We start from the raw sequence: 16,776 nt of genomic DNA on the forward strand, positions 1-16,776 counted from the left end.
TGCACTTCAACTCCATGTCGATACCTTAAAAATGGTGAGATGTGTCCTGTGAAACTATGTTACAGGAGTTGTTAAAACTACTTTTTTTTTTTTTTTTTTTTTTTTAATAAGCACTAGCTTTTGTTAAAAATGAATGCTAATAAATAGACATATAGTTACAAGTATAAGAGACAGGATAAGTTCTCAGGGTAGAGGTTTCTTGCCTATTTGTAATAACAGGGTGTTCTAGGAAATTTCATTACTATGACCATATCAAATAGAGGAAAGAGAAATATGAAGAGTTCAAAGATGGAAAGTGTCTATAGGGGCCAAAGAGGAATAATGAGTCACCAGGTCCACTAGCATTTACAGGAACTAGAAAGCAGATAAGGCTTCGTGCTCGATGTTTTTCAGTGAGATGTCTTCAGTAAACAAGCAAAACTATTACTTCTGTGGGATGATTTTTTTTTGTCATCATGTGATTAATAATTTTTTACTCCACTTCCATCATTCTATTCTTCCAACAAGGCGCACAATGAACATGTACTGTTTTTTCTAAGTGTTGCATATGCACTGTCAGGGAAGAAAACAACAACAAAACAAACATAAGTAGTGATGATCCTGATGAGATTACATACTGTGAACAGCCCCCATAGCTGTGTGTTCCAAGATAGATGTAGTGGTTATAAGTTATTTGATGTACAAGAAGAATTTATCATCTAATCATTATAAGAGTCTGTATCTGGATGGTCCTGTAACAGTTGATTTTTTTATTATTATTTTTTTTTTTATCACTAATCCATGGTGATCTTTTCTCATTTTGATGGACACAAGAGCTTAATTCTTGTATGTTTTCCTCCTGTTTCATCTAATGAATGCTTGCATTTTATTTCGGCAAACTAGTTTTTTTCTTGGCTACTCAAAACATCAGCAGTGTTTTCTATTAGATTGCCCTTGGGCACATTTACAGTTCTGCTGTCTTGGCTATAGTATATGACAAAACATTCATGGAATTATTTTTATGATAAGCATTTTGTGGGATTATTGAATTGACAAAAGTATTTTAAAAAGACTATATTGTTCTTGTTCCAAAACTCACTCGCTTATCTGAATCTGATGCTTTTTTGATTTAGATGAAAGGATAACAAATATTAATGACAATTCTTCTGTTTTCAGCTTAGGTGTTTTTTTTTTTCTTTATTCTCAGCCAACTTCACCTTTATTTTCAATTGCACAGTCAGTAAAACTGGCCTACTCAGCATTTAGCAAAGCTTTGGAAGACCATGTACACTCTAGGAATAGCTGCATACTTTAGATAAAGACAATGGTAGTAACAGATATTCTCATTGAAGTAGTGCTGGAACATGAGGATTTGGCCACTCAAATACAAAGACTGTCACAGGGCAAAAATGAAGCTTTATCAATACTGACTTTTGTCCTAGTCCTATAAATATCTTGCATGGTGAGCAACTGTCCTACTGTTGTGTAACTCCCTGCTCCTCACCTTTTAGATTGGGGGGACTGGTGAATGTGAATTCCTCCCCTCTAGATTTGGTTGCAAGGATCAGGGTAATGGTATTCACAATGTCTTCCCCATGTTTTCCTTCAGTGGTTAGTGGGATAATTCTTTGCACTACACCAAACCCTTACCACGTGTGTATGACTATGTCTATTTCACAATAGTATAACTTGATTGCATCACCGGTTTTCACTCGATGATATGTCAGTATGTCAGCTATGCTCTCAGATAATGTGTAATTCCAGTTGAGCAGAAGATAGGGGAAGTAAATTCCATTACAAAGCTTTCTTTTTTTATATATATATATTTTTTTCTTTTTTTTTTTTCCCTTATTGCTTTTCAAGTCACTTAGCGATACCCCAGTCAATGGAGGTTAAGCACCACAGACAAGAGTGGTGACGCTTGACTTGCATGCAGTCTTTCAGAAGGGGTTGTGGTGGAGGGTGAGATCCACAAACTGCCCTCACAAACAAACTGATGTTTCAGAGGTGGCAAGGTAGCATTTGCCTTTCCATGCTGTGCCATACTCATGGGGAAATCCACAGGGGCTCTTGCCTCAGCTGTGGGCATGCCAGGTGAGCAGGTCACTGTACCTATCCCTGCCTTGATTGCCTTGCCTAAAGCACACAGCTGTGAGACTTGGCTCCCTCCTTAGGCACCTGAAGATGAAGCCAAGAAAATGTGTTACGTGGCAGTGCTGCTGTTGGTTTTCTTTTCCCCTTGCCTGTAGTCATGCACGCAATTTCCTTTCCAGCTCCACCCTTACCCAGGGTGGCTGTTACCAGCCCCCTGCACTCACCCACCCCCTTCCCCTCTGTTTCTCGGCCTTTGGGACAAAGGCCGTTCCCCGTGGGGGAAACAGTGTGGGTGACTGGTGGCATCTGGAAACGATGCTCCACAGCCTGATGATGGGAAGGATGGAGGTCTGGGAGGGGATGCTCCTGGCGGGATCCACGCTGGGGTCGAGAAGGATGCTTTAGGGGGAACGTGCTGGAGGGGGGGATGCTGCCGTGGGGCTGGCGGGAAGAGCTCTGGGGGTGGAGGAGGATGCTCAGGGGAAGGAGCTGCGGGCCGGCACGGGGATGCTGCGAAGGGGGCGCTTGCGGTAAACCCAGCGCGTTCCGGGCAGGGCCCCCCCGGGGCCGCGGCGGAGGCGGTGGTGGCACCGCCCGGCGGGGCGGAGGGACCGGCACCGGGGCGGGGGCAGCGCGGCAGGGAGGCGACAGGGACGGGGACAGCGACACGTGCCGCCGCGGGGGGACGGAGCGGAGAGAGATGGCCGTGCCCGGCTGGCAGGTAACCCGGCGGCAGGTAGCCCGGTTCCCCCGGTGTCCCCCCGAGCCCCTTCCTTGGCTTTAGGAAGGCTGCAAGATGCTGCTTGTGCCCGGCCGCTTTGGTTCTTTGCACCTTCTTCTCGCCTTGGTTTAAATACGGAGCGACTTCTCTTTGAAAGGAAAAAAAAAAAAAAATTAAACTGCTCGTAGGAGTTCGGGGTTTATGTGGTTTTGCTATTTAGTTATTTATTTCATTGTGGCGGCCACGTTGTTTTCAGGCGTTGTTCTTATTGCCCTGGGTATCCAAGAGAAGTAAGTTTGTACTGGGAGGCTCGGGATTAACTCTGCTCGCTGCTTTTGCTTTGCAATGCGTGGCTGTAAGCGCTGCTGTGCATGATACTCGGACTTAAAGGTTCAGACTTGTGTGAGTGTTTTTTTTTCCTGTGAGAAAGTTATGTTGAAGAAATCAAAATTCCTCTTTCCCAGTCCCTTTTCAGTGAACTGATTCATGCCTGTGTATATGTGTTTATTGGAATGGAGTTGACTATTGACGTTAGTTAAAGATATAAGCTACTTAATTAAACAAACAAACAAACATGACAACTGAAAACAAAAAGGAAAAAATACAGAAGTATGTCGACATAGCAAAGTTGTTTTAAAAGCACTTTTAAGGGAGTTTTAGGAAGTAAGCTATTGCATTTGTTTGTTTTTAAAACTTCAGCAACCTGTTCATGTGCTTGTAATGAGAAAAAAAAAATTTTCAGTGATGTTTGCACAGCTATGGCAACTAGTAAGGAGCTGGCTAGTTGGTGGACTTAATGATATGAGAGTTACTCAAAGTGTGCTGGAAGCTGAATTACTGCAATGTGGCTTTAAGAAAATAGAAATTATCACCTGGATATTTTTGCATTATTTTTTTGGTTATTAAGTTGTAAAATTTGTGAATATGTTGCGGTGATTTTGGCTCATTCTCAGAATGATGCTATTGAGTGGGTAGATTTAGCTGTCAGGATGAATGGGAGTGTTTGAGTAATAATCCTATTTGTTTCATTTCTTGCTGTTGTTCAATACCAATCGTAAAATAGCTTATCAGGCAAATAAGCTTTCATATGATGGAGTCTGAGGGTGGAATTGACATGTGTAGTTCCACTTTGCAATAACTGTGGGAAGAAGAATTTAAAGAATATGATGCGGAAGGGAAATTTTTAATTTTGTTTCTTAAAATGTTTTTTGGCACACTTCATCATTAATAGTAATAGTAGTGTCAAAAGTATGCTTAACTTTGATTACTTTAGAGAAGCTATCAAACTGTTTGAATTTGTGTGCATTTAAGGTATTCATTATGATACAAGACATCTACAGGGGCACCCACGTACTGTCACAGCCAGTGGAGGTGGGCACTTGAATACAATGTGGGCATCTAAATAATGTGTTTTCCTGCAATTGTCCCCTTTGGCTAAAGCACAACATTGTCTCTGAGGGCTAGAAGTGATGCTTGTTGTGTTGTGTGAGTTAATTGCTTTCACAACTAGATCAACTTCGCTGCAAGCTTTTTTTTTTTTTTTTTTTACAAGGGCTTTTGCATTTAGTAATGTAAGCAGCTGGTTTCCAGCTGTGCTGATGAAATGCCTTTTACTTGAACCGATAGTTGTTCAAAATACCTGCTCAGGCCAGAAATGCTCCTGAGGAGGCTGCATTTTGGATGCTGAAGCTCACCAGGGCTTGGGGACTCTGGTGAAGCTGCTTTGGGCCTGAGCATGTCTGGGGAATGAGCCTTGTCCTGGGATCTCTTGGTTCCCTCCTGAAGATTTCCAAGCAGTAATGTACTTCTGCTTTGGCTGGTTTAGTCTAAATAAAAGCGATTTGCCCACCCTCTCATCTCTAAAGATAATTTCTTCTTGATAGCTGAGTGTTGTTTTGAGGCATTTGCTAGCTGTGGTGAAATGTAACACAGGATGTATGTAGCAACTCGAGCTGCTGTTGTGACTGGAGAACCTCAGGTTTTATCAGTGTTGGTTATTTGCCCCTATACTCTGAACTAATTTTAGTCAGAGGGAGGGCTTTGAATTTTGTTTTTTTGGGATGTTTTTGGAAATATGGGGTCTCAGCTCTGTGCTGCTGGGGTAGGGCCTGCTGTCATGGGCAAGAAAGCGGCTTCACCTTGGGAGAGGAGGCTGAAGCGCTCCAAATATGCCCTGCATTTCCTCTGCGCTGGTTCCATCCTTGAGAGGAAAATTGCTACTGATTTCCTCAGATTCAGAGGATTTATGTTGGCATCCTTCCCACATTCCCATTTTGCTTCCAGCTGTATTTATTAGACAGCATACTTGTGATAGAAGTCCGCTTTTGAGTGACAGGAATGCTTTTCCCAAATCTATTCCTACCTGAGTTAAGCAGTTAAATGTTCCCTGGGTCCCGGGGGACTGTTTTTCAAAATGAAATTGTTCTTTGCAGGATTATGAGGCTGTCAGAAGCACAAATGCCTTGAACACTGGTTTCAAATTGAGTACCAGTGTAACAGCTGCACCTGAGCATGCCTGTTGATGCTATAAAAATCAAATGTTAGAAGCTGAGAGGATATTTGTGGTTTTGGACAATTCATGTCGCAATCTAGATTTTGTTTTGATGTTCCATATAAATGATACTTCTGAACGAAGACTGCAGGATCACATGCAAAATGCTAAGAGAAACTGGGCTGAGTCTCTTGTGTTTGGTCAAATGGTTGATCGCCTTATTAAATGCTTGGCAACTTCTCACTTGAGGAAATTAGGTTGGGTGTAACTACAGGTTTACCAGCATTGCCACGGAGTGGAGTGATTGCTGCGTGGGCAGTTTTGGTCTAATTTAGGCAGCAATAATAAAGAAACCTTGTTAATGGATGCTTTGTTAGATGCGCTCCATCTTCCCTGGATCTTGTGTAGCATGCAAGTGGTAAGGCCCTATGAAGGCTCAAGTCTGTCTGTCCTGCCCCAAAAGTGCTGAGGACACCACTTCACAAAGCATACCCAACTGTCACGGTGTGCATTAAAGCTCAACTCTCAGTGCTGGGGAAAATACCTGCATGTGTGTACTTTTATTTGCTCTGACTCATCATGTAGCCACTCAGCATTGATGTTGTTCCTAGTTCCTAGTCTAATTTTTAAAAGTATTTGGGAATTACCAGTTTTGTTACTGTTTATCAAAACTGCAGTCCTTACAACACGATCTCACACAACCAATCAAGTTTAAAACACTTGAATTTTTTTTATTTTTTTTTCCAACTTAAAAATTACTTGTTTGATTAGACCTAATGAAAGGTTGTGGAAAAGAAGGTGTTAAATAATTAACTTTTCTGGAAACATTCCTAGAATGTTTTGGGGCTTTGATTGTCTTGAACTACATTGTAAATTCAGACAAATCAATTACCTCAAAAAAAAAAAAAAAAAAGAAAAAAAAAAGAAAAGAATCATACTTTGTATGCCTACTGTGCACGCTAGTTAAGCTGTCCTGATGGCATATCATTAACTAGCCACCGTGATGATCTGTGCTTTTCAATTAAGAGGACTGTTTGGGGAGGATATGGTAGAAGTGGACAAAATCTGAGTGATATGGGATAAATAGAGAATGATTGCATATAATTTCACATAACCCAAGATCTTAAGTGAGACTGATGAGCAAAATTCAGTGATTTCTTTTGAGTTCCTTTTCAATAAAAGGAGATGCTGGTTTGTACAAGCATAATTTATATATGGAACCTATCGCTGTAGGGCATTCCTGTTGCTTAACTTCTAAATGATTTTTAAAAGTTTTAAAGCAAATTCATAGAGAGAAAAAAGTGTGCTAGAACTATTAATCACAAAGATGCAGGTATGATTTCTGGCTGAAGCAGCCCCTAAACCACAGATTCCTGGAAATCAGGAGATTATTTTGCAGGCAGAATCACTGTATAATTTGCTGACCTTATATTCTTTTCACTGAGCATCTGCTTTTGGTCAGAATTAGAGGCAGCTTATTGGTTTAAATCGATATCTGGAGCAATGCAGTCGACTTGCGTGCTATACAGGATAAAAATTTGGATAGGTTATTCTCAGGTCACCACTATGTCCAGAACATTTCCAGGCAAGTGAATGTCAGATATAACTTCAATTTTCAAGCTTAGGGAAAAAACTACAGTACTGTGCTTAATGCTGTTTCTTTACATTTTGATCAATTGGTTGTTCATAACATTCTGTTGAGAATGTGAATTGATTTGATGTTTTGAAAGGCTATATGGTAGCTGCAAATCTCCATTGTTTTATCACTCAAGAAACAATTGGATTATCTTGTGAAAATCAGAAGAATGTTGTGATTTTGTTTTTGATATGTTTCCCTTAAATGCATACTAATTTTCTTTTTCCTTGAAAGAGGCTATTTTTTTTTAATCTTCACATATTCAGTATGTTGACCTGTAGGCTTTTATATTTACTTATTTTTTTTGCCTTTCTTTCTGAATCTTATGCCACCTCCCCTAAGCCCAGCATCAGGGCTTGTCATAGTGACAAGTTGTGCCTGTGCTTTCCCATTGACTTCAGCTGCTGTCTGCCTAAGGAAAACAGACCCTTGAGCTGGGAGTCTTCAAGGCTGCATGTGGAATTCGTGCTGGAACATTTCCAGCTTGGTCATGCACGTTTCCAGCCTCCCTGTCGCCAGAGAGAACCTCACATGGGTAGGTGGGATGCATGGTGTGAACACCTTTTGTATTACAGAGCTGCCCTTTGGTAATACTTTCTGATGGTCCTTAACTAAAACTAGTTAGCTTGAAGGCTTTCTTCTTGGTTAGAGAACGGTGAGAATTGGAGTTAATTGACACGGAGGGTGACTTTTCTGCCTCCTGTGGTGAGTGGTTGTTTCCTTTGTATTTACACAGATGCCCCTTTGTTAGTTTGTTTTCACTTTCCCACAAGAACAAGTTGCTAAAATACCAGTAAAATAGTAACCAGTAAATACCAGTAAAATACATTTAGAAATCTTTTATTGTTGCTTTGTTTGCCTTCTGGACCAGGGGAAAAAAAAAAAAAAAAAAAAAAAAAAAAAAAAAAAAAAGGAATATCTTATTTATATCCTTCCTTTCTGGGAAGTACTTGTACCCTTGACTATTCTTCCTGTTGCCCACTCCTACGAACTCCATTTGTCGTTTGCAAAGTAAATTATGCTTCAGTGGAAACTTTAGGTTAGTACAGAATTCATTATTTTTGGAAATACTTGGAATTGTATAGCTTTGCTGCATTAAAATCAGAGATAAAATCTAATTTGGAAATAAGAGCTCTATCTCCATATAACACCGTAAATTAAGACACAGAAGCATCTCTGTGTTCCCTCCAGTATTTACTAGTAAATGCTTTCCTCTTTGCTCTCTAACAGATTAGAGCTAATCTAGAAGTAAATTTTGGCTGGGATATGATATATAATCTGGGTTGTTTGGTAATCTCTTAATAGAGACAAATGAAAATATGATGGCCATACTAACTTGTTTAAGCAGGCATTTGTCTCTAATGTCATTGATGTGGAGGTGGTGATGATCAGGAGCTGTCAACGAGGACAGAAGCAGATGCTCTGAGCTCATATCATGGCTGTGAAATTTTTTTTATAAACCTGGATCGTTTGTTTTTAAATGGGAAGGGTTTATCATGCTCTGGCCTTTGAAATTGTATTGCTTACACATTCCCTTCAATGTAAAATCCTATTGAACCTGGTGTTTTTGACAATTTCAAATTAAAATATTCAAATGAATGAAGCAACGTAACTCTGCTTTCCTGGGTTTCAAGTAGAATGTTTTCTGGCCTCTTCCCTCATGGGAAACATCTGCAGAAGCAAATGACAAATCATTAATGTTCATTCAATAGCAGGCTTTGTTCCAGGTTTATTGTACTTGGAAACAATTAAATGTAGGGTTTTGTTTTGTCTTTTTAAAAAATACAAATATTTGGTTTGTTATATATTCTAGTGGATTTCTTAGAAATCTTGCTGCTTTGCATTTATTGTACTTCTGTTAGAACAATCTCCACACTCAAATTTGATAATTCAATCAAGAAATTGTGATAGTATCTCCATGGTTGGAGTGTGATTATTTTTTGTGTATAAGTGGCAGCATTATGTTCAACTTTGTAAAGCTATCATTTAAGATGTAAAGCTCATTACATCTTAAATGATGTAGTAGGCGAACATACGAGTTTTGAATTGGAGCCTTTCTTCAACTTCAGGAAAGATTCGGGTTTCTAACGCCTACCAAATGATGCATTGTAGTAACATCTAGCAAAAAAATCTATCTAGCCTTTGATAATAATGTAATGAAAGTTGAGGAAGATTGAGCTTTCATCTACTTAGGTGCAAAATTTGAACCAGAAACCTCCTAATCTATTTAGCTAACTGTGGGCAGTTCCCATTTCAGGACGCTTGTCAAATGTCAGATTAGTGACTCTTGGCTGTATCTGCTACATGCATGTAAAGGGAATCTGAATAGCTCTTAAATCCATTAAAAGCATTACTACATTTTGGAAGTTTTTTTTTTTTTTTTCTCACAGCTGTTGCAAAAGTTTTGTTTATGAGCTCTAATTTGTTTTACTCCATGAGCAAATACAGGAAATTGTATGATTATAATAGCCAAACTAAAATGTCTTTTAGTTAGTATTCACCAGAACTAAACGACGATTCATCAACTCTGCTTTTTGTTTGTTAATTATAGGCAAAGTTATCATAATTTATGCATTTAAAATTTAGTTTGAGAATATCTGAAGGGGACGTGGTGATGACAAGTGGACTGGTCAGTTTGATCTGCACAAAAACGTCCTGCCTGGAGCCATGTATACATGACAGGAGAGTTAAGAAAGCCCCACAGTGGTGACACAGTTTACAAATGAGCAGTTGGGCAGCATGAGAAAGGTGCTGCAGGTAGGCTGAAGGGAAGACATTTAAAGCTTAGCAAAATTTAAACATCACCTTCCTGTCCATGACAAACTTATCCCAGATGAATGGAGGCTGAGATGTTTTTAAGGGCTGTGTAATGTGTTTGTGTTTTTTCATGATAGAGTAGTTCGATTTGGAACGTCTTCATGGGCCCACCATGTGGATACAGCATGTGGCTGCCAGGTGCTCTCTGTTTGGATCTAGGATTTGTGTTCTTTAGTCAGTCTTGTTTAATCGAAATGGAATAAAATCCTGCAAACTCTGGCTCTGAATAGACCATCTCTTGAATAATAGCATTTTAAATATTTTTTTTTATGTTGATGTTTAGGTGTCTTGTGCCAACAGAAGAGGTAAGCACCCTTTCCCTTGATGGTGTACGGTGAGAATGAATAATGCTTTTAAAGATGCTCTTCAGTTTTGCCATGAATCACTGGTCCATATCAGCATTCCTCAAAGCATGGGGTGTTTCCTTTGTCCTTCTATCCCAAAAAGCATTTAAGGGAGGTATAAATGAGGACTGCGTTGCACTGAGGATGCTGAAGTGAGGTAGGCATTGGGATATTGAATGCTTCTGTGTGATACCTACCTTAGCCTTAATTTTGGGATGGCCCTAGCAGCTGGTTCTCTGGCAGACACCAGCAAGGCATGCAGTGTAAAATCAGAGAAGCCCTTACTGGCTCCCCAGAGAGGACTGAATATTTTGCTAAATTCTGAGTTTAAACCAGAAAACACTGAAGAAAGTTGCCCGTGACATCAGATCGAATGACAAGAATGCTGGTACAATGTCAGTGAGCCTAATTCCTACAGAAAAGCTGCCTGTATCTGCAGTGATGGAAAAGATGTGCAAAATCAAAGCTCCAGAGAGGGTTTGTCATATGAGCCAAATACCTCAGAAGAGCTGAAAAATTAAAATTTTAAATGGCTGTACTGTAGTGTCAAGGCTTTCTGAACTTCTGCAGCTAAAGTCCTGAATGGGTTGCTTCATCCTTGCATGGAATAGCAGCAAACTCTTCTATTTTGATTTTGACCTTTTTATTCAAACTTCTAATAGTCACTGGAATTACAGTGTGTTTTTTTTTTTTTTTTTGAATGATGTTAGCATTTACAGGCTTCAGCTTTAGGAAAGTGAAGTCCCACTGTGAAGACTTGAGAAGTGTCAGTGTGTAATTTGCGAACAAATATGAGTTAAATTTACCAACTTTATCTGATCTTCTTAATGGGAAAATCAGGCTGTAACAGAACCCAGAGACAAGTTACGTTTCTTGTGCCAGGAGGCTGTAAACTCAAATGGTGTATGGAAAGATAAACCTCAAAGCTGTTTCACTTCTGTGAGAAATGCGTTTAGAGAGACCTGTGCTGGCATACGTTTAGTTGGTATAATTTAAAAAAAAAATGTTTAAAGGGGTCATTGGGTTTATGCTGACATTTGTGTACTGTCATTTTACTGACTTTAGGGGGAACAATGTGACTTTGTACATGTATTTTTAGTTGCATGCTTTGGCTCCTTTGTGTTTAAAGTACTGAGTTATTGTCTGTCTGGGATGAAATCCATTCTCCAGAGTGACTTCTATGAATAAGTAGCATTGAGCTCCTTTAGCTCAGGCTAAAGGTATACTGATGCACGTGCTCGCTTTTCCATCATACAACAGCCTTGCTTCTTACCCAGAAGCCAGGTTGGTGTAAGCAAGAGAAATTTTCTTGGCATTAGTGATTAGTTTATTTGCATCTCTTTTCTATGTTGTTTGTAACCAGAGTAGATATTTTGCTGCTTATCTTCATAAAGTTAGCAATATAACATATGTTTTAGTGTCCTCTAAATTACTGTAATTTTTAAAAGCATATCTTATTGCTGATTGTTAAAAACTTCTCCTAAAATAGCCATTTTTCTACCTAGCATTACTGATCCTTACTGCCATGTACCCAATGAATGCAAAAGCAAAGATTTCAAAGATTTTTATTTTCAGTAGTTGTTCCCTAGTAACTTTCTGCACTTGCCTTGGTATTTTCCTTAATTTCTTATCTCTTTTTTAATTAAATTTTAGGATATCTGAGACAAACTATGAAGCCTACTAAAATGTTCACGTATTGGTTATATGCTTAAATTACGATGACTGTAACATGGGCATAAGCATGGGCATAAGTGTGTTCTGCACAGTCATAGTTGATTTCTTGGGTATTTGGGAAACATTGTGTCTTCCGGTAATCCTGCCCTAGAAAAATATGTCCATGAGAGGTGTTTTTTTATTTTTGTTCTTTTCCTTCACATAAATACTTTTTTATGAAATTTATAATCTGTAGGTCAGAAGCTTACTTATTGTGGCTATGAATAAGCGCCCTCTGAGTGGAGGATCTGATGACTGCTTTGTTGAATGCTGAAGATTTATTTTATTCTTCATTTGGACATCGTTGTGCTTCTCTCAGGCTCTCTGTTTCACTTGTGGTCATGGTGTCAGCCATCACACATCTGTGTGCTGTCAGCTAGTCACAAGATGCGCTTTGGGTTGCATGACAGCATGAGAGATGGCACTGAAATGCTCAAACATTTGGTTTCACCAAAGGCTTCCTAGGATTTTTTTTGTTCTGTGGGGCTTTTCCAATCTCTCAGCTTTCCCAATGGCAATGAACAGCTTCAGATACTTAAATGCAATGATTCGCTGTAAGGAGGCTGGAGGTTTTCACGGAAATTGAGGACTTTTAGTGATGAATTTCCTCATTCAGCGGCACTATGACACGTAAACCTCTATTTTCTTGAGTTGCCTTTGGCTTCCTGCCTTTGTGAATTAAGAAACTGTAAAAACACTCTGTAATTTTTATCTACAGATATACCCAAGCCATGCAGAGATGTTAAATGTGAAAGGACATTTAATCATACAGGTCAGTACAGATCCAGAGTAACGTGACCTGTCCTGTGTACCTGGCATTCACCGTGAGCTCTGGCCCTGGCACGTGCCGTGTTGCTGCTGGGAAGAGGGACACGTTGTGGTACAGAAGGTGGCATACTGTAACAGCTGCCTTACTGCTGCCTTTTGTCCTGCTCAGTTCCAGTTAGCATCAGGACGTTTTTTCTGATTGAAGTGTTCACTTTATGCCTCTCTGGCAAATAGTCCTTAAAGAATCATGCAGAGCTTTTTCCTCTATGGCCACTGAGTTTTGATGAGTAATTTGGCAATTACGGTATTTATTTAGGGAGCAATGCAGGAACATGCACAAGTAATTTGCATATAAACAAAACCTTTTTTTTTTTTTTTTTTTTTTTTAATGTGACTTCAGTGCTAGTAAAAGGCACTGGCTCACTTGGCCTCCAGTGGAAATGAGTCTCCAGTTTCCTTCCTAGGTTTGTTTTCCCTGAAAGTTATGAAGAGGCATGATCTATTTCTGTGCACCTCTTGTTATAAAAATATACCTTTTGTTATGAGAGAGGTGAATGAAGGCTCAAAGGAGAGAGTGAGCTGTGAGGAGGCCGCAGGGCTGGATTCCTGCAGGAACTCCTCCAGACAGGCACTGACTCCAGCATGTGGCTCCCTGCCTCGTTCCTCATCTTGAGTTGCTCCTCACTTAAGCCCCAATAAACAAATTATTTTTTTCTTTATTTTATAAGGCCACTTATCTCACTTTTAGTCAATAACGACTGACATCCCCCATCACTCTTTCACCTTTCTACTCATCAGCTTTCCCTCTTCCCCTGCTCTTTGAGGTGCTCTGCTCCAGGTACCACCTTTCCAGGGATCACCTGGTATGGTTGGGAGCAATGAGGCAAGTTAGAAAATATATCCAATGGCAAAGAAACAACCTGCCTGCTGGCTTGGTCTCTGCACGTGGCACAATGCCTTCCGACGGCAGCATCTGTTGCTCCAGGATCTTGGAGTCTGGTTTGATGTGCGTATCCCCTACTGAGATACAGGGCTGCAGGAGACAGATCTTCATGTGAGTGGGAAGGTCTGGTACTTGTCAGGTGATGGCACTGTAAAGAATATATGCAATTATACCAGCTCGTTACAATCCTATGAGTTAGATTGAGAGGGGCCTCTGGCTTGCATGGGTACAATTACAAGTGACAATATTTTGAAGGAAGCTGAAGGAGTTGGAGGGACCTTGCGAAATATTTTTAGAAAAATGCACCCAAACACTTCCTCCTTCATTTCCTCCATGAATACTCATTTTTTCTTCTGTTTTAGAATACACAGAAACAAACCGAAAGCAATACTTTTACAAGCTGGAGTCAGGTGCAGGTTTTTTTTTTTTTTTCAGTAACTTTCACTATCAGATGCTATTTTAATATGCTTGTAGCAGCTGGTAGTTCTGTTACTTCTTGTAGTTACTGTCTGCTGATAAATGTTGAGAAGAAAGCTCTTTAGATTGTGCAAAAGAGTCTCTGAGGAGTTGGAGCATCCTCATGTTCCTCTCTTGTGTGAAAAGTGGAGGAAGATGTGTGCCCATTTCTTGTTTTTGTGAAAGGTGGAGGTCATCGTGTTTGAACCAATTAAAAAATGAAAAGGCAAGCATGGAATCCAAACGCCCACAGCTGGAAAACCCAGGGACCTGTGGAGGATTTAGGTACAACAATAAACATAGCTAAGAAGAGCATTATTCAAGATGTTTCTATTATCTGCATGGGATAAACAAGCTTTTTGTAAGATTCACATTTACCTTTAATATTATTGATGCCTTTCTACAGCAAAGACTGTAGATTTCTTCCAGCTTACATCAAGAAAATAAGTTAGGTTTCTTTTGGACTTCTTAGTTCTATTCAAGCATTGAAGCATGCAAAATTGTCTTTTATGAAACACTTGCACTAACTTGTTTGACAGCATCAAGTCACATTTTTATTTTTAAAATTTACCCTTGCAGTATGCTTTGCAAAGGAATCTGTAGAAATAGAAGAGCAGAATCTGCCTCAATGGACTCACATTATTTGAAGCCCAGCAAGGGAAGCTTAAGCCCAGCTGCAATGGTGAGATTTGGAAACTGGCCAAGGCATGACCCTGCTTTTGCAGCAAGCCGCCTGTGCAATGAAGACGTTAGCTACACTTCAGCAGTGTGCTCCCTTTGATGCTTGTTAGTACTAAAAATAATTCTAACACTGATTTCCCCGGGGTAATTAGCCTGTGCAGAGTCAGACTGAGATTAGACTTTTTCTGGTGCTGTGGCAAATTTTAGCTCAGGTATTTACCCTGTGCTGTCGGACAGAGATGCAGGAAGAAAAGTCTGTCTCACTTGTTCTGTGTCATGATGTAGCTCTCTAATTCAGTGGCCCTCGGTAGCTTGTGTGATCACGGTCAGAGGAGCAGCCACAGGTCAGCCTTTTGTTTCGGACTTGTTTTACCTGCCAAGGAAGTGGTTGAAGGGGTTGATGACCTAAGGGACATCCTGCCCATGGTGAAGTATGCAGTTTTCTTTTTAATGTTTTAAGTATTGTATACGAGTTTAACTCGTGCTGCATTTAGAGTATTCCAGGAGAAACTGGTAGCTCTGAGCAAAGCTGGGCTTTGTGGAGATGTATAGATATTTTCTTATCTCTGTGGTTGATGATGCTTATGACTAAGTATTGCATTGCCAGATAAATGACTGAAATAAGCTACTGCAAAGAAGGAAGCATAGGTTTATTTTTCTGAAGTAATTCTGCTCTCAGTTGTAAAGCTTCACACTCGACTGAAGTTCCATATGCAGTGCTGAGGAAAAACCTGGGACACTTTATACAATGCTACAGAAGTAACCAGCCTGCACATACAGTTGTTTAACCGGCAGAGAGTTTTTTTTTTTTTCCTTATATTTTCCTTATTTCTCCCAGGGAGGAATGGTTTAATTTGTGGCTGCTAGTGCAGATGGCTGGGATTTGTAGGAAAAGTGTAATTAGCTTTGCTTGAAAGTTGTGTAATGTAGGTTTTATGCCAGTGCCTGCTGTGCAGGCAGAGATTAGGGGGAGTATTTTACACCAGAACAGCCAGAATCAATGGAGGTTTTATAGCAAGGGAGTTCTGTTAGTTTGTTGTCCAGCGGGAACCTATGTTAAGATGCATGCAACTGAAGAATATCTTCCTAACATCCTCTAACACGTTACCCTTTCCAGCTACACTGGGTTGAAATGTTGGCCAGCATTTGGTTGGAGCTGAGAGCATACTGACTGAATTACAGATTATGAACATTGTTGGCACGCTGACTGACCCAACATTCACACTTTAACTGGAGAAGTAAATTGAGCACAGTGATTACCGGATTTATGAAGGTTGTAATAGTGGCGGCGGTGTGCTCAATTGTGTTTTTATCTTTTTGCTGGCTGTGAGGACGCCTCTGAAAGGCTTTAGCGGGGAGCATTTCAGGGCTGCTTCAGTGAGCATTAAGCACTTTGGGTGTGCAGAGAATGATTACTTAAAGTGAAGAAAGACAAACACGTTCTGTAATTTCCAATATTTAAATCAATTTGGTTTTGTTTCCCCACTTATTTGGGATATTGTTCACTTTTATAGTATTTTTTTGTCATGTAGTATTTCTCACTTGTGTTTCTTCTGGCTTCCTGACAAAACAGTATGTGAAGTGAAATTGCAGGATGATTTCTCTAGGCTTTCAATGACTTCTGAAATCTCTCACAGCCACCTGTTAGAACACCTAAAAAATCATATAACTCTGAATATTATAACCACTTAAGGGAGTAAGTAGAGTGTGTTACAGTGAGAGAGACCAAAACGTTATTAAAAAAAAAAAAAAAAAAAAAAAAAAAAGTAATCCTGAAGACTGTAGTTAGAAGATACTTAAGGGAGAATAAAATACTAGAAATTAGTAACATCAGTCAGATGGTGAGCTGTGACCAGTTTTGCTGTCATGAATCTTTTCTTTCTTGCTCCTACTGCCCCCAAAAGAGGAGACACAGCAAAAGAACAGGCTGTAATAAAAATGACAGGTGCAATCCAAAAGTGTCTCTCTGAAGGAAGAGATTAAGCTATAGGGATTGCTCTGAGCTTTAGCAGCATATTACAGAGTAAGCTGAAGAAGATAGACTGATTATTATTTTTTTTTAATTTATATCTTATTATGTAACAAGGAGCCATTCAATTAAAAACAACCAAGTTAAAATTGATAACAGGAAAT

At 39.7% G+C, this 16,776-nt stretch overlaps 1 protein-coding gene across 3 annotated transcripts in view; it reads left to right on the top strand.

Annotated features, from left to right (window-relative positions):
* Positions 1–2,739: 2,739 nt before the first annotated feature.
* Positions 2,740–16,776, top strand: part of MCTP2 (multiple C2 and transmembrane domain containing 2) — a 125,507-nt gene continuing 111,470 nt past the window's right edge. Inside the window, exon 1 of one of the 3 annotated variants that reach the window (XM_082768987.1) lies at positions 2,740–2,794. In XM_082768987.1, coding sequence (XP_082625113.1) covers positions 2,774–2,794 — 21 coding nt within the window. In that variant the 5' untranslated portion in view covers positions 2,740–2,773. The remainder of the gene's footprint in view (positions 2,795–16,776) is intronic. The other 2 variants (XM_082768989.1, XM_082768988.1) reach the window with 2 other exon arrangements.

The sequence above is a fragment of the Aythya marila genome, assembly GCF_965140915.1.
Source record: "Aythya marila genome assembly, chromosome: 11".
NCBI classification, from domain to species: domain Eukaryota; kingdom Metazoa; phylum Chordata; class Aves; order Anseriformes; family Anatidae; genus Aythya; species Aythya marila.